This window comes from Urocampus carinirostris, chromosome 8, assembly GCF_059441175.1.
Source record: "Urocampus carinirostris isolate Australia breed hairy pipefish chromosome 8, RoL_Ucar_1.0, whole genome shotgun sequence".
In the NCBI taxonomy this organism is placed as follows: Eukaryota; Metazoa; Chordata; class Actinopteri; order Syngnathiformes; family Syngnathidae; genus Urocampus; species Urocampus carinirostris.
Genome location: NC_142356.1, coordinates 6,892,742 through 6,915,272, shown reverse-complemented (window position 1 = coordinate 6,915,272; position 22,531 = coordinate 6,892,742). Strand labels below are relative to the sequence as shown.

The 22,531-nt window shown below is 40.9% G+C and overlaps 2 protein-coding genes across 3 annotated transcripts; both read left to right on the top strand.

The window, feature by feature from the left end:
* Positions 1-1,689: 1,689 nt before the first annotated feature.
* Positions 1,690-11,886, top strand: LOC148360589 (putative ATP-dependent RNA helicase DDX5). Its single transcript, XM_088341462.1, has 13 exons — positions 1,690-1,843; positions 3,907-4,075; positions 4,173-4,269; positions 4,367-4,500; positions 4,928-4,993; positions 5,126-5,267; positions 5,570-5,730; positions 5,814-5,986; positions 6,066-6,176; positions 6,367-6,428; positions 7,424-7,483; positions 10,820-11,041; positions 11,112-11,886. The coding sequence occupies exons 1-13, from the start codon at positions 1,803-1,805 to the stop codon at positions 11,549-11,551; spliced, it is 1,878 nt and encodes a 625-aa protein (XP_088197588.1). The 5' UTR covers positions 1,690-1,802; the 3' UTR covers positions 11,552-11,886.
* Positions 11,887-12,020: 134 nt separating this feature from the next.
* polg2 (polymerase (DNA directed), gamma 2, accessory subunit) lies at positions 12,021-20,576 on the top strand. Of its 2 annotated transcripts, none has more exons than XR_015851077.1 (8): positions 12,021-13,527; positions 15,350-15,458; positions 15,526-15,631; positions 15,697-15,882; positions 15,975-16,112; positions 17,045-17,121; positions 17,205-17,305; positions 20,285-20,433. XR_015851077.1 is itself a non-coding variant. In XM_088341463.1 (8 exons), the coding sequence occupies exons 1-8, from the start codon at positions 13,065-13,067 to the stop codon at positions 20,448-20,450; spliced, it is 1,350 nt and encodes a 449-aa protein (XP_088197589.1). In that variant the 5' UTR covers positions 12,021-13,064; the 3' UTR covers positions 20,451-20,576. The 2 variants fall into 2 exon arrangements, 1 of the variants encoding a protein (XP_088197589.1); XM_088341463.1 differs by having other exon boundaries at positions 17,045-17,125; positions 20,285-20,576.
* Positions 20,577-22,531: the final 1,955 nt, after the last annotated feature.

Genomic DNA, 22,531 nt, shown 5'->3' with positions numbered 1-22,531 from the left:
TCTATCTATCTATCTATCTATCTATCTATCTTAATGAGTGACAAATAAAAGAGAGGTTTAAAAAAAAAAACAATGCTGGCTGCCAGCACTCACGTGCAGCAAGAAGCGATCAGGGATAATGGATCACGGCCCCACAAGTACAGTACAGTTTTTTACAAGACGGATCATCTAAAAAAGGCCACCAGGTAGAACATAACTTGACATCATTTTACATTTTGCTGAGTTTCCGGCAATGCAAAATTATTTTTCACTTTTGAATGAATTGACTTATGTATTATTGCAAAGGTTGTACGGCCTACAAACGTCATTTGTTTTTACAATTCTTGCACAAGATTTCCATTTCTTTTTCTTCCTGAAATCTTTTGTCGCATAATACTACCATTTTTGGGGGCTTATTGAGTCGGTTGCACGATACACAACTGTATTTAATCACATTTTTAAGTGGAAGTACAATGTTGGCAACAAGATTGACTTGGTATACAGTAATTGGAAATTATTTGAATGCAACACAAACTTTTTCTTCTTTTTTTCTCTCTTTTTTTAATTCCTTTAAAACAAATCTCATTGTGTTTATTTTTTCCTAGCTGATACTTTTTTATTTGTGTTCTTTACTTACTTTTTTCCCTTTGTTTCTTTCTTGCCTTTTTTTCTGGCTTTTTTCTGAATTTTTCCTTCTTTTTTCTCTTCCTTTTGTTTCTTTTTTCTCAGCTTTTCACTACTTTTTCATTTTGGTATTTTTTTCTTTTTTGTTCTGTTCCGCCTTCCTTCAAGTCATTTTGTGCATAATTTTACATAATATTTGGTCATATAGGAATGAAAGAAGCAAAAACAACCTGAAGAGCCGTTCAGGACCCGAAAGAGCCGGTTCCTTTTAGTGAGTCGGGCCGAAGAAACCGGTTCTCGAAAAACTCTACTGACTTTACTCAACTTCGTTCTACTTCGACCTTGACTTCAAAATACCGCATTTAGAACACAACGTCGGGGAACCCGTGTATTTTAACCTTCATGCACTGTAACTTTGACCCAATTCGCTTCTTAATTAGCAATTTCGAGCCCTGATTTTTGTGAGCTGGCTAGATTTTCTTGTGCGCGGAAAAGCTCTGGGTAGTGCGCAATTGCGCACACACGCAGGGAACATTGCGCTGGATATATTTTCTTGTGCGCTAAGAATGTGCAGGCAGTGCGCAATTGCGCACGCAAGCAGCTTAGAGGGAACATTGCTCCTTGAGACCTTTTCATCACATGGTTCATCTGTTCCTTGCCAGGATTTGGTGGGGAAAAAGGGGAAAATTTATTATTGTACATTGAATGTTATTATCCTGCAATTTAAATTGCATTCATTCCGTTTGAATTTAGTTCTAATTGCAATAGGATTCGACAGTAATATCAAAAGAATGTTTTGTTAAACTCGTTTGGAAATTTTCAAGTTAGTGCAACACATTTCTTTTAAAATCGAAAGAGTGTCGTTGTTTATTTTACACAAAGTTGAGTATGACAATAAAAATAAGAATTATGCTTTTTAATCCATAATTTCAAAATAGGTTAACTGGGGCTGTTAAAAATAGCATTACTATTATTTTTTATGCATAACCTTATTCTGTTTGATTAAATACAATAATTACTTTTGAAAATATTGAAAAAAAAAAAAACGGCGCGCATTGATACGAATGTAATCTGCCGGCAATCTGTGACGTCACTTCCGTCTTTTCCGTTTAGCTCCGTCTGCAAGCCTTTTTTTAATTCTTCGAACATTTTCGCCATTATTTCTTGTTTATTGGCTCTCTGTGTTGTGATTTAACACAATGCCAGGATTTTCGGATAGAGATCGTGGGCGAGATAGAGGGTAAGATAACCTCCTAACTCCTTTAGTTAACCGCCCTTTCCTCCGCCATTTCCGTTTACGAATGGCTACTAGCATCTGATGCTACATTAGCTGAGCGACTTCCTTCAAAAACTTCCATTTAATTTATTATTTCATTCCCAATATAATGTCCACCGGGATGCATATTGAACATTTTTGTTGGTTTGGAAGAGTTAGTGTTGCAAACTGTTGGGTATTATTTAGGTGAACGCCCGTGAGACAACAACGTCATGTATTATTTATATTTTTGCAGCATGACGCAGGTACTTCATAAAAAATGAATAGATTTTATGAATACCTTTGATTTCTACATTCAAAAGTAATCCCGAGGTCGTCTTCAAAGTCATCTCATACGTACAGTGTTGGAGGCCTCAAGCCTTAACTGTCAAAGTACCGCAGATACAGTAGATCCCCGGGATACGACACTATCCGTTCAGAGAAGAGGATTGCAAAGTGAAATCACCGTATAGCGGGGGGATAGAACCCTATACTAACTAGCGATTTCTTTCCTAATACTAAAACTGTCATGTAATATGTATGCATAAGATTAGACAACAAATTTTCAAGTTAAGGAAAATTTAAGTTGGCTTTAGCTTTGGTGTGACGGGACTTGAGCTGGTACAGTGGAGTTAGTGGGTGGATGTAGAAGGTTGGAGGAGACAGCGGATTCAAATTAAAAATTGAACTTGTGAAGATTGTCATGCCTCAAAAAACTTACAATATTGACGCTTAATTGTTGATCGATTACAGACGTCCATTGTAGCGAGGGTAGTGATTCGTGTGCCTTCTTCGTATTTCTTAGTGATAGCAAATTATATTTCCATGGCTAAATAGTTTTTAATTCTCTCTTTAGTCTTGCGATCTGTCGCGAATGAGGTGGGTAGGTTGAGAAGAGTCCTTATTAATGTCAGTGGCACTAGTCAAGTCAAGTCATTTTTATTTGTATAGCCCTAAATCACGAAGAGTCTCAAAGGGCTTCACAGATTGTTACACTATATTACACAAACTATTTTCAACCGACAAGAGGAGTAGGTTATTCGTATGCAATGGAGTAGAAGTGAGTTTTAAGTTTAGATTTAAACACACACTACTGCTGCTGTCGTGAGAGCTGCAATGTCGTCGAGACTGGGTAGAGAGCAGTCAATGATTTTTCTGGGCTGTGTTGATGACCCTGCATATATTTTGTTAGGAACTATTAGAGATTTAGCACTAAGTTTTGAATTATTCAAATCAAAATTTACTCTGTTTTCCTTCAATTTCACAAATTTAAATGGTCTGCATTTATATAGCCCATTTCAGGTCACCGAAGACCTTCCAAAATGCTTTACAATGTGCTTCACACTTACCCATTCGCACTAGCAAACTGATATAGGAGTCACCTACCTGCTTATTGGGGGAATTAAGGGTTAAGTGATTTGCCCATGGACACTTCAACATTTAACCCGAAGGATCTAGGAATTTAACCTGTAACTGCTCGGTCCCAAGATGAGCGCTGTACCTCCATAGCTACTACCCCCCCATATTCTGAAATATATTTCTTTATCCATCCATCCATTATCTGCACCGCTTATCCTTAGCAGGGTTGCGGGGGTGCTGGAGCCCATCCCAGCTATCTTCGGGCAGGGGACCCCCTGAATGGATTGCCAGCCAGTCGCAGGGCACACAGAGACAGACAATTCTCTCGCTCTGTCACACCTAGGGACAATTTAGACCGGCCAGTCAGCTAGACATGCATGTTTTTGGAATGTGGGAGGGAACCGGAGTTCCCGGAGGAAACCCAGGCAAGCTTGGGGGAGAACATGCAAACTCTGCACGGGGAGTCTGTCGTAGCTGGAAATAAACCCCGGACCACTGCATCATGGTGCTGCTCTTTAACCATCCAGCCACCATGTGGCCTATTTTTCTTTATCATTATTTAAATTAATTGATTTATTTCCCAGCCCCAGTTGGAATCATGAAATATTATGAAACTCTAGTGTCAGGTGACTCAATACATTTCCTTTTTAACTGAATGTATTACTGTGGGGTGTGTGCCTTGGGGCTAGGTATGGCGGGGGACCTCCTCGTTTTGGAGGCGGCAGGGGCGGACCTCCCCCGCCAAAATTTGGCAATCCTGGCGACAGGCTGAGAAAGAGGCACTGGAACCTGAATGAGCTTCCGAAGTTCCAGAAAAATTTCTACCAGGAACATCCCGACGTCACCCGAAGAATGCCTGTATGTCGTTGTTGTTTTTTTGTATTTTAATTGCCGGTGTCCTTTTGTGGCTATTTTAGTTCCTACCCCATATTTGAACATTTTCCTCTAATTTTAGCAAGAGGTCGAGCAGTACAGAGGAAGCAGAGAAGTCACCGTCAAAGGCAGAGATTGCCCCAAACCAATTATGAGGTTCCATGAAGCAGCATTTCCGAGTGAGTGGAGAGTTGTTCTAGGAACTGTCCTTCCTTTTTGCAAAACTGACTATGAACAGAGGTTGCTTATTTTGATCTCGCCTATCCTGTTTTGTAGATTATGTGATCGATGTGATCATGAAACAAAACTGGATTGAACCAACTCCTATTCAAGCTCAGGGGTGGCCAGTTGCTCTCAGCGGCAAAGACATGGTCGGCATTGCTCAGACTGGCTCTGGGAAAACACTTGCTGTACGTATTCAAACATCACAACAACTATGACATTTAAATGAGGTTCCTCATGGTAAAGACCAATAATTTTGCTCGTAACATGGCTAGCTAGTTCTTTAAATTGGTCCAAGAAGTGCAGATGAGGAAAAGAAAGAATCTGGTTAACTCTTAATCTGCAGTCTAGATTTTACAATTTTTTTCGTACTGCCTAAACGCTTAATCTGAATGTGGCAGCCATTTCTGAGTTATAGTAAAAGTTCTAGTGACGAATAGATCGCTGAGATTGGAAAATGGCTGTCAATATTCTGATTTAGTGTAAGAGAAAGTACTAAAAGGGTTCAAAACATAGACAGAAGATCAAATATATGTTTTTGTTGTCCAGTGAACTCGCCAGTGCTACATGAGCACATCGGTGTAATCAATGTACAATACCTTGTTTTGTCTACAGTACCTTCTCCCTGCCATCGTACACATCCAACATCAACCCTTCTTGGAGCATGGTGATGGACCAATTGTAAGTAGAACGGTGGTGCAATTGTGATCTACCGATGAGTTTGTTTTGTTTTTGGTTGGCTTTAAATTGTAGTCTAATAACAACACTTCCTTTTATCGATTGATGATGCAAGTTTTTTAACTTTGTTCTCAGTGCTTAGTTTTGGCACCTACGCGTGAGCTCGCTCAGCAAGTGCAACAAGTCGCTGCTGAATATGGCAGGGCTTCTCGTCTGAAGTCCACCTGCATCTACGGGGGTGCACCAAAAGGACCCCAACTAAGAGATCTCGAAAGAGGTAAGCTCCCTGAACTGGTACCTTTATAACCGGTTTTGGGCATCCTTATATTTCCTATTTCTATAAATAGCTACCAGTTTGCAGAAAGGCAATAAAAATTCAGATTCAATTAACACCCTGGGATCTAACATGAATACTTTCTAAGGTGGTAATCGCAAAGTGATCGTATTGCTGCATAGCAGGGGATCGAAACCTACAGTAATGCATAGCTAATGCGTTCCAAACAAAACTAATACAAAATAGGCTTAGATGTATTTTGATGTGCGTAAATAATACCTTGTTGAACGCGCTTTTGTTTTAAGGAGTTGAAATTTGTATCGCTACTCCGGGTCGTCTCATCGATTTCCTGGAGTGCGGAAAAACAAATTTGCGGCGTTGCACTTACCTCGTCCTCGATGAGGCCGACCGCATGTTGGACATGGGATTTGAACCACAGATCCGCAAGATCGTGGACCAAATTCGGGTAAGATGGATTCATATTGCTGTGATTTATTTTTTAATGATAAGGATATAAAAGTGAACAAATGTCATCTGTCTCCATTATAGCCGGACCGTCAGACCCTGATGTGGAGTGCCACATGGCCCAAAGAAGTTAGGCAGCTTGCTGAAGACTTCCTAAAAGATTACGTACAGATTAACATCGGAGCTCTTCAACTCAGCGCCAATCATAACATCCTACAGATTGTTGACGTTTGCAATGACATGGAAAAGGAGGACAAGTAGGACATTTTAGACGGCAATGTTTTCTAAGCCACGTTTTGTTAGTATCTAAAGAACCATCTGATGTGTTACTTCCAGGCTGCTTCGGCTGTTGGAGGAGATTATGAGTGAAAAGGAGAACAAGACAATCATTTTTGTGGAGACCAAAAGACGCTGTGATGAGATCACAAGGAGGATGAGAAGGGATGGGTATGTTGTTTTACTTCTGATGGTCAGATTTTATCAGTGGGAAAAAAATTCTGAATTGGCAAGGGGTGATACAAATCAATTTTTGGTTTTAGCGATATGAATTTATACCCCATTTACAAATGAAAGGTAATGTTTGGAGTGAAGTGCAAGTGCTTTGCTGTGTATGTGATGCCGAGTTTGTCTCACCCAGGTGGCCAGCAATGGGAATTCATGGAGACAAGAGCCAACAGGAAAGAGACTGGGTTCTTAATGGTAAGTGATAGTATTTGAGCTTTCACTTTCTTTTTTCAATGCCCGGTACGCACTCAGCAAAACGCAGTAAAGTCAAGTACAGTAGACCCCCGCGATCGCAAGGGCAATTTTCAAATGGCAAAGGATAGAAACTTATGGCAGATTGCTAATGCATTCTGAACCCTCGTTACTCCAAGGAAAAAAACATTAAGATAGTATGCACATTTTATACTTCAGTTACAAAGGAGTATATAATGAGTATTACTTGTATGTACCATACGTACATTTATATGGTTGAATAGGATTATAGGTAAATAGAAATATAAAGAAGACAAAAAGGCTTATTATTTACCTTTGGTGTGATGTAAACTTAGCTGGTATGGTGGAGTTGGCGGATAGGGGGTACGATGGATTAGAATTGAAACTGATTTTAAGGCTTCCATTGCGAGTATTGGCCTGCCGTTAGAAAGCTGTCACTTTAATCGCCTTCTCTTTCTTAGTAATTGTCATGATTGTCGATTGGTTACAGCATAATTTCTTAGCAAGGGTAACAAGGCTTGTCTCTTCTTCATGTTTTTATAATGAGGCGTTTTGTTCCCATGGTTAGGTTTTTTTGCTTCTCCCTTTTGCATCAATGCATGTCTTGGAACTCATAGCTACACAAGTTCAATTTTTCTACACAATATTTCGGGAGTTTAGCCAACAACATATCAGCAAATGTACAATAAAGACCAATTTTAATGATGCTGAGCCGCAAACCAATAGCAAAAACGCATCTTAAACAGGTACGAGGCATGCAACTCATATGCTGAAACATGGCATTTGTCTGTATTGTCGTATTGGGGGAAAATGGCGTATGTTTACAGTTCTGTGAAAATGGCGTGAATTAACGGGATGCGGTAACCCGAGTGTGAGCTGCATTTTTTTTCCCCCACTATCTGGTACTTGGCAAAACACAGTAGAAATGACAACTGGAAACGTTGAACTAATTAAATCCCGCTGTGCTCTCTTTTTAGAATTCCGATACGGCAAAGCACCGATCCTCATCGCCACAGATGTGGCCTCCCGTGGCTTAGGTCAGTTGGCCATTAAGCGCCACCTTTTCTTATTTGACGCGTGATTTAAAGAAAGTGTTATTGCTTTCTTTAACTTTTCTATCTATTTTCTGAGTTTTTCTCACCTTAAGGTGGAGTCTTTGTGGCAGGCACTAGGCATGACAGTCCCAGGCCTGGAGAGGGAGAAGGATGACAGTGCTCAACTGGCTTGCCACCCAGTGGGCCTAGAGAGGTGAAAGCTCTTGTGTGCCAGTCTTTTTTTTTCCCCCGCTCCACAAAAGGCTCTGTGGCTAAGCCTTCGACTCTTGACATGTTGAAATATACACTCATCTGTTCTCTGTCTGAGGATTTCGCCCGACAACTGCCATCCAGCTGTCTGCAAAGCGTAATCGCCGACCCTAAAAGGAGAAAAAAACTTGCCGTACGCTTTTGTGTCCGCTGTACATTATCGCAAGTCAGTTTTAGATTCGAAACGATCGTTCGTAGCGCGGGTGTTCGTCGCCGCTTGTGGGTCGCTTCTGTCCACATCAAATGCTGGATTCCTCGAAAAGAAGAGAGCAGTTTTGAGCCCTTTTAAAATTAACCAGACCTGGCACATGCGTTTCGGGGTTAGTGAGGTGAAAGAGTGAGACAGGCCAATCCAAAGATCCTCCCTCGCCTGTTATTTTATACGTCATGTCGAGACCTGCCAATGAGAGACATTTTCTCAAGTGAACACTGGCTTCTTAGGACATCTTGCCTCGATACTGATAAAACGCTGGGGGGGTAGGGTTTTTTGTTTTTTTCTTTATGGGAAGGGGGTCCCGTAAGGCCTTATGTTTTGAAAAGGGACCCTTTTCAATTGGACAGTTCTGGGGTCGGGAATGTGTGGCACTTTTTACTGATTACATCTGGCTCAGAGATAAATCAAAATGTTCTATATTCTAAAACCCCTGTGCGTGTTTTACCTCTATTGGTGTAATGTACTGCATTAATTGAAAGAAGACACTATTGATTCAAATAATAAGCTAAAACACATGTACTATCTAATGAGGATAGTTTATTTTTTTCATTACATAACAAATTGAGACACCTAACATGTTTGGCCACCATATTGCTATTACGGAAGCCCGGATGACCATTTTGCCAAGGTACCTTGTCTGGTGTTGGTTTGAGCACTCAACGGACATTCAGGCACATGGCTCAGCTCCAAATGTGATGGTCACCAAGTCCTGCTCTTGGGACATCTGGCACTTTTTTACACTGCTTCCTTTCTAGCCACTCCCATTTTGCTGCTGGCCACTATTGTTATTGTAAGCAGCTCCTGTGTCGTCCTCCAGTGTCGCTAGCCTTCCACAGCTCATCACGCAAGTAAGCGTGGCTGAGTTCTGTGATTCAGGGTCCTGACGCTTGACAATTTTTTTCAGTAGCTTCTCCCGCCAGCCGTTAAAGATAGCCACTTACACCAACTCTGACCAACTCCAGCTATCCACTTGTTGTAGCCACTCCATGTGTATCCAGCTTGTTGGCGGGGATTCACACACGCGTTCATGTCCTGTCGCTAGATGAAATTCATCCTTGTGCACCGGAAAGAATATGTCAGTTGGCTACAAGATCAGCTGACTTTGAATGTGCATACTCCTGCTCCATTTTAAGTTACAACAACATCTGGTGGTGAATTATTATTCGATCACTTAAACCCATCTAGACAGAGAGTGCAATACCACTAGCGGTCTGAGCGCTGTTGCGCTTTTCTACCTTTTAGCCTGAAAAGCTGATGCGTTAAATTATTTCATTCAAACATTAAAATCAGCAAAGTAGCGTCGCACCTTCATAAAAGCCACCAAAGTGTTAAAATTACCCCGAGATGATCTAATTACCGACTAAGAGTATAGGACTGTAACAAAATATAGATCTACAAATAATAACACAACACAATAGCAGTCGAATTCATGGTTATACAAATGTTAAATGAAATTGGAGTGCTTCTTTCAGTGTTCGGACTTAATTTAGAGCTCCCGGCTAGCTGCACGCTAGCATCGGGTGTCCTCAAATGGACACAGATCTCCGTGACTATTAAAATAAGCCTGTCTCGAATGTAGTGGTATCCCACGAGTTGTGGCTCCAAGTCATCCATTTCATGGCTAATGGACCTGGCGCTGGCAAGATACAGGAGAGTGGTTAGCCTAGCTGTTAGCAGTAGGCCGGACCAGCAGCCCCGCTCTTGCCTTCTCCCAAATGTCGCCCGAATCGCTTCTGGAACAGGATAATAATCCCACAAAGCACCCACTAGTGATCAGCATTTCTTTGCATTCTTCTGACTTACCGTAGAGTCAGATTTAATTGAGGATTTCTTTTTTTAATGCAACTAGCGGCAAAAAGCTAGCAATCACTATGCTTCCAAGTTAGTTTACGGCGGCAGCGCCCTCCTCCTGTTTGATTGGCACCATACAGTAGCCTATCACGGCCGTGCACACAGTGACAACAGTTTATCACGGCTGCGCTCACACAGAAAGCACCCTCCCTAATCTGTCCTTTTGAACTCAATGCACGACACAATGATATTGATTACAACAGAGACGAAATCAATTCATTTAAAAATCTGCGAAAGAGTAAACCAGCAATAATCGAAGGGCCAAGTCGCGAGGGGTCTCAATATTTAAACAATCAAACGTCACACAGGGCAATAAAATGGACTTGAGAAATGGATTTATTTTGGAGCAGGTCTGGCTTTTAAGTTGATTTCTCTTTTAAATAGGAAATGGCTCTCACTGAAGGAAAAGCATCTAAATATTCCACTTTCACTCATCTCTGAGTCAAAAAAAAAGGTTCCCGACCCCCTGAAATAGCTGATCGATTTAGTCTTGGCAAGACGAGCATTGTGGCTTCTTTTGAGGGTGTGCTGGGAAAAAAACTTTCAAATCTTTTATTTTACTGATACTGAACGGTCCAGTATTGGCTTACGAAGTGTCCCCAGTGCATAACCTGGCCCAACTGCTTGGAAGAAGCTCCTGGATGTCACTTGAAAACATGTGAGGGATTTGTCTGCATTGGGAAAGGACTAGTGAATGCATACTCCTTATATGGTAAGCCTGAAACCATTTGTATTCTCCCTCGGGAAGGGAATGTTTTTTCTGATCATTTGGATGAGGGTAAGCATTGGGAGTGTGCATCGTTTCTCTCTTCCCACAGTAGTATTCCCGTGGAATTGAAATGATTGCTGCCTCTAACCCATTTCCTCCCCCAGCGACAAGCACACCTTCCCAGCCCCGCTCGGCCTTACAGTTGCTAATTGTATGCTCTGGTCTGGCTGTTGCGGTGTGCAAAATCTCCCCCCACTCCATGTTCTGTTTTGCCACACTGCAACACTTTTCACAGATGTGGAGGATGTGAAATTTGTCATCAATTTTGACTACCCTAACTCCTCCGAGGATTATATCCACCGCATCGGACGCACGGCCCGCAGTCAAAAAACGGGCACCGCCTACACCTTCTTCACCCCTAACAACATGAAACAGGCGAGCGACCTGATTTCCGTGCTAAGGGAGGCCAACCAGGCCATTAACCCCAAGCTCATCCAGATGGCAGAGGACCGGGGAGGTAAGGATCGGGGGGAAAAAAAGGGGGGGGGGGTATTATCAGGTTGTAACACACCCCTTTTCGTCTTTAGGTCGTGGAAGGGGGGGACGAGGCAGCTTCAGAGACGACCGTCGAGATAGGTACGCCGGAGGCGGGCGGCGCGACAACTTCGGAGGCGGCGGCTACAGGGACGACCGAGGGTTCGGGAATGGGCCGAAGGGCGGCTTCGGGGGTAAGATGCAAAACGGGGGCGGTTACGGAGGCAGCGGTGGGAACTCCAATGGTAGCTATGGCAACAATAATTACGGCGGCCCCAACAAACAAGGTCACCTTAGCGGTCCGCCCAATCAGGGTTTCGGGAACCAAAACTTCCAGGGTCCCCCGCAATTCGGGGGCGCGCAGAGGCCCGGCCCCAACGGCATGAACCACCCGCACCCTTACGCCCCTCAGCCGCCACCGCCGCAAGCTCATCAGGGCCCGCCTCCACCTCCCATGGCGCCCTACTCCATGCCGCCACCCTTTCCTCAGTAGTCGCCACGTATACGACCTTCGAGGTTTCGGTTCTTTGTCAATACGACGACCCGTCGCATGTTGATTACGTCTAAGGCATTTATTAGTATTATATGTTTAACTTTTTCTTTTGCTTACAGCAGGTGTTGCCATTAAATTCATAAAACTACAACGTCTTTTGCAGCGCAGCATTTATGTGCTGTACTTTTCCTTAATTGTTTTTATGTGTTACATTCCTTGGTTATTTAACTAGGTGATGCGTTGTGTTGCGTTTGTGCTTCGAATTGGTGAAAGTGATGTGATCAATATTTAAATGGTGCACATGTCTTTTTTCAATAAAAAATATAAAAAGGGGAGATTACTTGCGTGTGTTTAGGGAACTATCTTTTCATGTTTTATTTTTTTTCTGCTTTACCTTGGGCCAAGAAAAACAATAATCATGGTTTGAAATACATTTTTATTGGCATAAAACTTACTAGGAAGCAGACCAACTGGTGAACTTAATGTACAAATTATCTTGTACATAAAATTATAGAAGAGAATGGTCTTTATGGTCATTTGTTCAAAAAGAAACCATCTCTTAGCCTGTCAGTTTTTGTTTTAAGGGACCTGTAGCATCTGCTGTGGTAGCGCGAACCAGCAATGTTCTCCGCATTGGGCAGAAGGCAGATGATTATTTTCTGGGTTAGGTTGAATTAGGCCAACTTGTGAAGTTGATTAACATTTGATCTAATGCATTCAATTGCTGATAGTCAATCGTTTTTATCCCCAAATCCACTTATAACTGCTTCCAAATATACAACAATTTATTATAGCCAGTAACTTGATACATGGTTGAATTTTGACTAACAATATTACTTGATGTTTTAATGTTTCAAAAATAACCTGTGAAATACGAAATCTGTCCAAAAGAAACATTTTTCCAATAATACTCAATTATACATTGACTAAGAACAAATCCTATTTACTGACTTAGGTATATTATTAACAAATCAAATTAAAGTATAAAACTTTAAAAAATAACTACCGTACCATCAATAATTTTAATCATCAGGTAAAATATATATATAATGCATGCTAGACCGTGAAAGGTGAACCACGTTATAGCAAGGGTTCGCTACACATTACTTTTTCAAAATATACCACGTAATATTTTTAAAAGATAAACAATTATATTTACATTTTCACTGATGGCACTAAATCGTTAGAGGTTTTGGTTCAATTGCCTTGTTATTAAATCGCGTACACTAGATGGCGCTACAGACAACGTTGATATCGACCAACCAGAAGTCAAACCAAAGTACTTCCGGGTTATACCCTCCATCTACGAATTTTAAATACCTGTGTTTGACACTAAAAGTAAAATATATTTCGGCAATACATTTTGCAACTAGAAACAATTTTGCTGATCAACATTGTCTCATGTTTTGCTTTTAATTGCATTTTTTTCCTATATTAATGACGCCGTCATTTTTATATTGCCATGGTAGGGACTTAGCACTCAACTTTCTACCAGTCAACCAACCGATTCATCATGTTTTACCGATTTGCTAAAAACGACCAGTCAAAGTCTATCTTCCGTGTTTGGCTCCCTACACGAAATCATGGCAATCCGTCAACTATCTCAGACCATGCCAGGGATTTATTGCAGCTCTTTATGGACAGACATTTCATCTCACCTGGACTCACTAACTTGGAGCTCTTTGAGCCTGGTTCCGTTTGCAGGTTGGGTCCTCTTGGCACCGAACTCAAGCAGAATCTGCTGCACCAGTGGTGGCGCTCAATGACTGGATCCAGAGATCGAGTTTTCGGGATCAACACGCCTACCTGCTGCAGTCAGGGTGCACGTGAAGGTGGATGGGGACACTTGAGGGTCGCAGAACCTGATGAGGTCCAGAAAATACTGGAGGAGACTAAGGGGAGTAAGGAGAAGCTCGTAAAGAACGTCCACGTGTTACTGGAGAAATCACCCTTGTTGAGAAGAAGCCTTACTTCAGGTACAGTGAAGCCAGGAGGTGGAAATTGCAAAGTAAAATTGTCATTATAGCTGGTGAAATAATCCTATGGTAATTAGCGAATGTTTTCCGAAACCCCCGTTCGCCGGGTGAAAACATAAAAAAAGAGTATACAGTATACTGTATTAAGTACTGCTCATGTGTAATATACGTGCTTATAATTAAACAACATTAGAGATAAATATACACAAAGGGAAACAATTGTATTTACATTTGGTGTGACGTGACTTGAGCTGGTAGAGTAGAGTAGCAGATAGATGCAGTTGAATGGGACGATAAAACAACAAATTATCAAAAATTTAGATATATTTGAATTTGTTGTCATTGATAACAACTTAGTGAACCTTGATCTCTAAGAGATTAGACGTTACACACCAGGGTGAACATGTAATAAAAGAAATCCCGGTTTTATGGAGCTTTCCCAAAGTTAAAAAAGAAAAATGTATCTCCTTCCAAATTTTTCATCTGATTCACTCCGTTCCAATTCCAAACTATTCAGCATATTAATGTCCTCCACGTTTGCATTTTTATTTTGTATTACTCAGTTTTCAAAACCCAGATTTCCGAACATTTGTATTGATAATTTCAAAATGTATCATTTTCATCATTCCCATTTCAAATGTAAAACATTCTGTTCACTTTTCGGATAATATTGATCATTTCTTCATGAAAATTTCACCAAATTAAACCACTTCAGATTTTTACACTTCCAAATCATTGTAACCTGACCCCATTTATACAGTATAAGAGTGTCTTTGACATTCCATTTTTCATTTTTCACTCATTACCTCAGTCTTGATGCCTTACCCCCATCTATTATTTATTTTGCTAAATACAATCTTCAATAACTCATATTTTATATTGGTTCAAAGCATTCCTTCAACTTTATATCCTATTTCAAGTGATTGTGTATGCTTCCAATTTATTCAACAAAAACATTTCATTCTTGATGCCTTACCCCATTCTCTTCGCTTTTCATCTTGAATTTTAAATTTTTTTCAAATTTTTAGAGGAATTCAAATTTTTCCTTCAACCTTTCCACCTGGTTTAGATAATTCCATTCTGTTCTTGTTCATAGAACTGTTGGGAATTAAATATCAAAATGTACCGTTTACCAAATTATTCAAATGAGTTATCTGACTCCATTAACCAAACACAACCTACATTCACCCAACAATTTATGCGCGCTCGTTTCTTGAGGGAAAAGATGAACAAGAAAGCCGACATTTCCACACGGGGGCAGATTTAATTTCATTAACAAATTAACTAAGTGTACTCCATCGAAAACGGCCGAATTAGTGTCGTTGGAGTTCCTGGGAAGCCCTCTTCTGAAGTCCTTTAGCTCTCTCCTATTGGCCATCTTCTCCCCGCATAATGGCGTGCCGACTCCTCCCGTGGGCGTGCCAAGGAAGCACCCCCTGGGCGTCGCGATGTCTGGAATATTCAAAACAACACCGAGGGTTTCTACGTCATCTGGGCCTTACTGCGTCTGGATGTGCTGATTATCTTATCAGCCTTACGTCCCGTTCCCGCTGTTCCTGTAAACAACATTTTCCAACAGGTTGCCCTGACATTGAACTACAGCCCAGTCAGTGAATATCTTTTGCATTAAATGTAATTTGTAGTCAATCGTATAAAATCCGTTATAATCAAATGTATAAAATCCTTCAAAACACTTGTCACAAAATCCCATGGAGACCTATTTCTTCACCCTCACATGAATTTCAAGAAATTGTCATTTCAAGTTTGACTCTTGAAACTTGGATCAAGAAATCATTCCCCCCTCCCCTCTTTATTTTCTCAGGTTCTCTGGAACAGTTCGTTCCCATATTTGAGTTAGTCAACCGGAAGCTTCCGTTTGGTATCGCTGAGACCGGTACGTGTTTCCAGCCTTCAAAAGAGAACAGTGGCTGGTGAGGCGACTCTTCCCAAGCAGCATGCTTCTTTGAAGTTGTCATTCTGAATTGAAATTTCTATCAGCCCATCAGAAATCACACAAGCATCCCTCGTGTGGTTCTGCTCTCCTCGGACCTCCTCGCAGTGGTTGGAACACTGGGCACGACAGAGGCTCAAGTGGTGGAGAAAGGTGAGATCTTAACTTGGAAATTGTTAAATTGAGGTCTTGAATGTGTATATATATATTTTGCACAGTTCGCCCTCTCCCCTTCAGACTTCAGCAGCAGTGACGTCCCTCAGGGTGAGCTCGAGGGGCCGGCATCACGCGGTGTCCACATCTTTTACAACTTCCCCTGGGGTCAGGAGCCCGTGGAGGTTCTGTGGAGCCGAGGAGACAAAGAACTGGTCCAGATGCACAATACGGTTCTTTCCAAGCTCCAGGTCAGGATCATGAATGCAGTTTTGAGGTTTTTGGACATCTCACCTCACAGCAAGCTTGACACATTTCTTTTTCTCCAACAAATATCCGGTAGAGTCGAGAGGGGCGCAAGTCTATTCCTCACATGGTTTCTATTACCGGGAACATGGACCGTGGTCTGTTGGCATTTTTGTGCAACTCACTGCAGCTGCACAACAGAGAGGATACTAAACAGAAGCTACAGCAGAGAAAGGTAATAGTGTGTACAAGTACAGTAGACCCCCAGGTTACAGCGTCCTTATATTATGATGTTATCACATTTCAATGCAAATTAAGATTTTTAGGCCCTTGTTACAGCATTTTACTCTCTATACATCACAAACTGAATTCCAGCTGCCAAAACAATTCCAAATCAATTAATGCACATGAGTGTGGAAGTTTATCAGATGACTCTGTTCTCATTCGATGTCATACACTATGCTGTTCTGCTATCGGTTTGCATTAAGGTAGAAAAAAGTACTGCTATTGGCTGAACTTCCTCCCACAATGCTCTATTTCTCTCTTCGTTCAGTTCAGAATCTCCTTTAACAAACTTGAACTTGTTTAGCTATTGGTCCCAAGTCTTGCAGTGATATTAAAGGGAGAAGCAATTACATGATAACCATGGAAACAAAGTTTGAGCTAGAGGAATACGAAGATGTCATGTGAAGGGCTGCCCTGTCTGAAATGCATGGCCGTAACCAATCCATGATCAGAAGGAGTTGATTGAATCAAGGAAATCTTCTAAGGGCGAGACAATCCTCAGAAGTGGAAGTTTTTAAATCTGTTTTAATTCTAATCCGCTGCCTCCCACCCTTGCATCCTCCCACTAACTCTACTATACCACCTCAAATCCCTTCAACGTTATTTTTCCTTTATACTTGTATTTATCAATGTCATTTATTCATACCCTTGTGTATTATACATAATTTGTACTGACACTCGACTATTTTGCTATTTTAATAGTTTTAACTGGTGAATCTGGGGTTAGGAAGGCATTGGCTGATTGCCAAACGGTATATAACCCTGGCGATTTCACTCAATTTCACCTTACGACCCCCACCTCATGGATTCAAGTCGGGCCTACCGTATAGTAATTTTTTAGAGACTAATGAAACACCTCTTTGATCATGTGATCATTTCCAGGTCCTGAAATTACATCCGTTGTTGGCTCCCGTGAAAGTGGCCTTAGTTATCAGCAGGGGAGCCACTGCAGAGCTGAGGCAGGTTCGAAAAATGACTCTCGGGGCCTTTTCTTCCTTTGGCTGAGTGCAATCGGACGTTTACAGGTCCTGTGCTTGTGTAGGTTTGTGAAGGACTACTGATTGAGTTAAAGGAAGCCAAAATCTCCGCCTGGCCCGGATATCTGGAAACGTCCGCTACCCCAATGGAGAGGCTCACTTCCAAGTAAGATTGTTGATAGAAAATAATAGATACATAAGAATATCACTGAAATTTGAGGGTAAACTAAAACACACTACAGAATATCCTCGATTTTCGTGGTGAGTCCGTTCCATTACTACCTGCATTAGATAGATAGATAGGTACTTTATTCATCCCCGTAGGGAAATTCACACTTCCAGCAGTATCCTTGTGTTGAAGAATAAAACAATAATAAAGTAAAATGAATATAATACATAAATACCCAATGTAACGTGTTGATATAGAGTATTTAAATAGTGCTACATAAAATACACACTGTGATAAAAATAGGGTAATCTGCAACGTGGGGGTTTGGTTTAATGTGGGCTTTTACACCCCCGGGTGGAGTTAAAGAGCCTCATGGCATGAGGAAGAAATGATCTCCTCAGTCTGTCCGTGGAACAAGACTGTGACTATTTAGACTATTAAGTGCATTTCTAAAAAGTAAAAACCCTAAGATAGATATACATATGTTGGCCTGGAGAGGGATGATAGCCACTAGGCTGTACTTGCCCAAGACACACCACAGTAAATGGGGCCACTACGACCCTAGTGTTAAAGAGATGCCACATATATACATATATACAGAGATATACCGCAGTGCTTGAACGTCTCTGTATTCGAACAAATTGCTGTTTGAGACAATTATCAGAGTAACTCTTTTTTTGATATTCCAATTAAAAACTCGAACAGACATTCCAACACGAGGCCAAGTGACGTGAGTAGCCATCTTTGCTACTCTTGCCAGTCAAGTGGCAACCTTTTAAGAGATATCGTCAGTCTGACAACAGTGTTGGGAATTGATTGCGATTTAGTGTGTTTTCTTGCCCTTTTTGTCGATAATAATTGGCCCCAAGAAAGTACTGTGATAAGTGGTTAACAGTGAGGACATCCGTCGAGTTAAATAGAAAATGATTGTGAAATATGAGAATGGAGTACTATTGAACCGCTACTCAAAGGCATAGTAAATGGTTTCAAACTTTTATATATTTGTGATAATTTACACATTTAAATAATTATCATTGTTTGGGTACAGGTTCCATTCATAATTTGGGATGCGTAGGAAGATATATAAAAAAAAAAAATCTGTTACTTTATATTGGGGGAAAAAATTCCAACCATCACCCGCCAAAAAAGCCTCATGTATATCAGTCGATTTGGCCAGGACATTTCCATTTTCTTTTCTGCTTCCCCCACTGTGAAGAAATGCCACAGTTGTATCCATCCATGTATAGTGTAAGTCTATGCGTCTTGGAGGATATGCTTCTTGCAAGCCCAACTAGGACTGGAGGTAGCAATTGAGCACACTTTTGGAATTACTGCCTCAAGGGACAGGACAACTTGCTTTGGTTGACGGAATGTTGAATTCTTGTATATCTGTGTATTATTTGCCCTCATGTAGGTTTTAGATCAGGGGATGGTGTCCTAATAGTCTGGTTTGCAATAATCTGTGATCTGTTCAGCCCTTTGAGACTCTTTGTGATTAAGGGCTATACAAATAAACATGACTTGACTTGAGTTGTGTTTCCTAGAAGATCTTGAAGGAGAACGTCTGGCCATCAGTTCATGTCCTCAAACTCAAGCGCTCTTTATCATGCAGCAGGACAACCTTTCAAAACACAACAGCAAGTCCACATCTGAATGGCTAGGAAAAAGAAAATGAAGGTTCTGGAGTGGCCAAGTCAAAGTCTGGATTGAAATCCAATTTAGTTCATGCTCGAAAACCCTCCCAATATGTCTGATTTGAAACCATTTTGCAAAGAAGAATGGGTCAAAAAGTTTTGTGAAAGACATATTCTCAATTAACGTTGGATTTCGGTTATCACTGCTAAGGTGGCCCAACTTGCTATCGGTTTGAGGGGCAATAACTTTTTCACATAGGGCCAGATAGGTTTTGATTTTTTGTGCCTTAATAATGGAATCAAAATTTAAAAAATGTCCATGTTGTATTTCTTTAGGTTAACTCTTTGTGATATTAAAATCGGTTTGATGATTTGAAACCTTTGTAAGTTATATACAGTGGAACTTTGGTTCTCGACCATAATCCGTTCCAGAACCTTGTTCGAAAACCGATTTGATCGATCACCGAAAATCGTTTTTCCCAATAAAGGTAATGTAAAATCGTTTTAATCCGTTCCAACTACCTGAATGTTTACCACGGACGTAAACATGAAGCTAACCCAGGCTAATCGTACGTTCGCGTTAGCGTAATCTTCCGTACGAAAGATTACGCTAACATGAACGTGTAAAAATTAAAAAATCCGGTCGGTTACAAGTCATTTAGCACCTGGGTCTCCACAACAAGTGGTGAGCGGTTAAAGGATAAAGAAAAGATTTATGAATAGGATTTCTTACCTTTGTGGTGGTCTGCAGAAGCCATGCTCTATATCCTCGAAAGAAGGGAAACTCGCACATTTTCTTCATATTTTGCTTTTATTTCTTTCTTAAATGCAACAGTTGTACGCACTACTCTTCTTTTTTTACCTGTAGCAACTTTGCCGCTTGCACCGACCTTCTTCCGAGGCGTAATTAGGGGTTAAAACACTCCGTTCACCGATATTAAAAACGAAAGCAAAAAGAAGTGCGCGCTCACGTGACAACAGTTCTTCACGAGGGTAGGGGCAATGTACACCCGTACGCCGCTCAGCATCGCCCCTAGCGTACCGGCGTTCGAACTCCGATTTTTAAACGAAAAGCGAAGCAAGAATTTCTCGAAATTTTTGGTCGAGAACCGATTTGTTCGAACTGAGAGGCGTTCGAAAACCCAGGTTCCACTGTATGTGCAAAAAAGACAGAATCCAGGAAGAGTGTTTATACTTTTTCACGTCACTGTAGATAGGGGAATTCCTTTAACTTTTAACGTTGCATTGTTCAGGATTAACTTTGTTCAGGATTAACTTTGCTCTGGGGATTAGAAAACTGCTTAACAAGTTGTAGTAAAAGATGGCGGCATGTTTCACGCAGTTTCGACGAGATGGGCGTCCTTTTCACGGCGGTGATCAGCGACAGCACCCTGGAGAGCGGCCTGCTGCAGATACGGAGCAGAGACACCACCGTCAAGGAGACCATGCATATTTCCGAACTCAACGACTTCCTCTGCAGGTATATTTCTGCTGCGGACAAAATATGAAGCCTTAGTCGTGTTTTCATGTGCTCACTTTTATATTGTTGTTCAAAGAAAACTGTTGCCAAAGACTTTCCTTTATTTAGTATTTAATAGAGAAGAGCTTCTGATGAATAAACTACAGAAACATCAGGAAGGTCTCAATGCTGTTTTTTTTCCTGAATGTGAATTTCCATCCATCCATCCATCCATTATCTGCACAGCTTATCCTCAGTAGGGTCGCGGGGGAGCTGGAGCCAATCCCAGCTATCTTCGGGCATTGGGCAGGGGACACCCTGAACTGGTTGCCTGGCAGTCAGTTTTTGTCTATTAATATTTTTATCAATCCTTAAAGAACTGCCTCAACGTATGTTTTTCATCTAAATGTAAATTAACTACTGGCCGAGTGGAAACGTATGTTGGCCTGAAGAGGGATGGGAGCCGCCAGGCTGTACTTGCCCAAGACAGACACTACCTGTGTGGTTAAGGGAACCAACCACCCAGCCAACCAACTATCTCCCTCTCTAATACAGATGGTGATGCATCTGTCCTGATTGGTTTTGTTTTCCCTCACATATTTTTCTGTGCCTCGATGCTTGTTTTTTTTTTTTTTCTAAATCTAAATTTACTACACAGTAACTCTTTAATTTAATACAAAAGGAGTTACAACTTTCCTTTATGGCTTTTGTTTTTCCTCACACAGTTTCTCTGTGCCTCAATGTATGTTTTTTTCCTTTTATTCAATAATTTTACATAGTCCATAACATAGAGCGCTCGTCTTGGGATCAAGGGATCCCAGTTCGAATCCCGGCTCGTCCGTGTTACATGTCGAAGTGTCCTTGGGTAAGACACTGAACCCCTAATACCCCCAATAAGCAGGTTAGCGCCTTACATGGCTGCAAGGCCGCTATTGGGAAATGTGGAGCACATTGTAAAGCGCTTTGGGAAGTCAGTGACTTGAAAAGTGCTATATAAATGCAGATCATTTCACGTGAAGGCCCATATCATTGTCCACACTTGTGAAAAACTCTAAGTAAACAAATAAAATAAATAAAATCTAGTGCACAGAATTACTGTCTCTAATACCAAGTGTTCCGCTGGTTCGAGAGCGTTCTCCATCCGGGCACCGGTGTTGTGGAATGCTCTTCCCCCTGATATCCGATCTGCAACCTCGGTGGAAATGTTTAAATCTAGGCTTAAAACTCACTTCTACTCTATAGCATACGAGTAACCTAATCTTCTTATATGTAATAACTTGTGAAGCCCTTAGAGACTAATTGTGATTAAGGGCTATACAAATAAAAATGACTTGAAAAATGACTTGAATACAGATGGATTTACATCCGTCCTAAAAAAAACGGGGTTTGACGTTTTTTCACATGGTTTATCTGTGCCTCAATTTTTGTTTTTTTCTAAATCAGAATGTGTTATACCATATGTCTTTCTCTAACCCTAGAAAAGGGGAGTTATATCCGGCTTAGAAAAGTTTTGTCCTTTCCTTTCCTCATCTGTTCCTCGATGCACGTTTTTTTTCCCTCCAAAATTGACAGTATATTGTATATATATTGTGCAGTATATTTGGCTCAAATAAAAAGTTACCTCGGCTCTAAAATTTGTCATTTCCTCACATGTTTTTTTTTTGTCCCTCAATAAACTTTTCTTTCTTTATTGGTGTGTGAGTGTGTATGTGAATGGGTAAGTGTGAAGCACATTGTAAAGTGCTTTTGGAGGTCTTCATTGACTTGAAAAGCGCTGTATAAATGCAGACCATTTACCATTCTTAATAACATTTTAACTCAGTTTTGCACTTTCAATTTTATGAAAAGGTACTTGCATGCACCCTAAAGTAATTAGTTTTGTCCTTTTCTCAAATGGTTTAGCTGTAACTCAGTATATGTTGTTTTTCTGATAGTGGATTAACTACACAAATACTATAACGAGACCGTGAAAAGCGAACCGCGTAATAGCGAGGGTTCATTGTACCTCTTATTATTTATTCTCCTGTTACATTCTTAAAAATAGATGTAAAACGTACAAAAGCTGGAAAATATTTTTCTGTAAAGAAAACAAAGAGCTTTATTTTAATCTAAAGAATTTCGAACAAAAAA

Bases quoted from the DNA above. Each gene is read 5' to 3' on its own strand.
- LOC148360589 (XM_088341462.1), top strand. From the start codon at position 1,803: ATGCCAGGATTTTCGGATAGAGATCGTGGGCGAGATAGAGG. The intron at 1,844-3,906 runs GTAAGATAACCT...CCTTGGGGCTAG, and splicing joins GATCGTGGGCGAGATAGAGG to GTATGGCGGGGGACCTCCTC. The intron at 4,501-4,927 runs GTACGTATTCAA...TTTTGTCTACAG, and splicing joins GCTCTGGGAAAACACTTGCT to TACCTTCTCCCTGCCATCGT.
- polg2 (XM_088341463.1), top strand. From the start codon at position 13,065: ATGTTTTACCGATTTGCTAAAAACGACCAGTCAAAGTCTATCTTCCGT. The intron at 15,632-15,696 runs GTGAGATCTTAA...TATTTTGCACAG, and splicing joins GGCTCAAGTGGTGGAGAAAG to TTCGCCCTCTCCCCTTCAGA. The intron at 16,113-17,044 runs GTAATAGTGTGT...GATCATTTCCAG, and splicing joins AGAAGCTACAGCAGAGAAAG to GTCCTGAAATTACATCCGTT.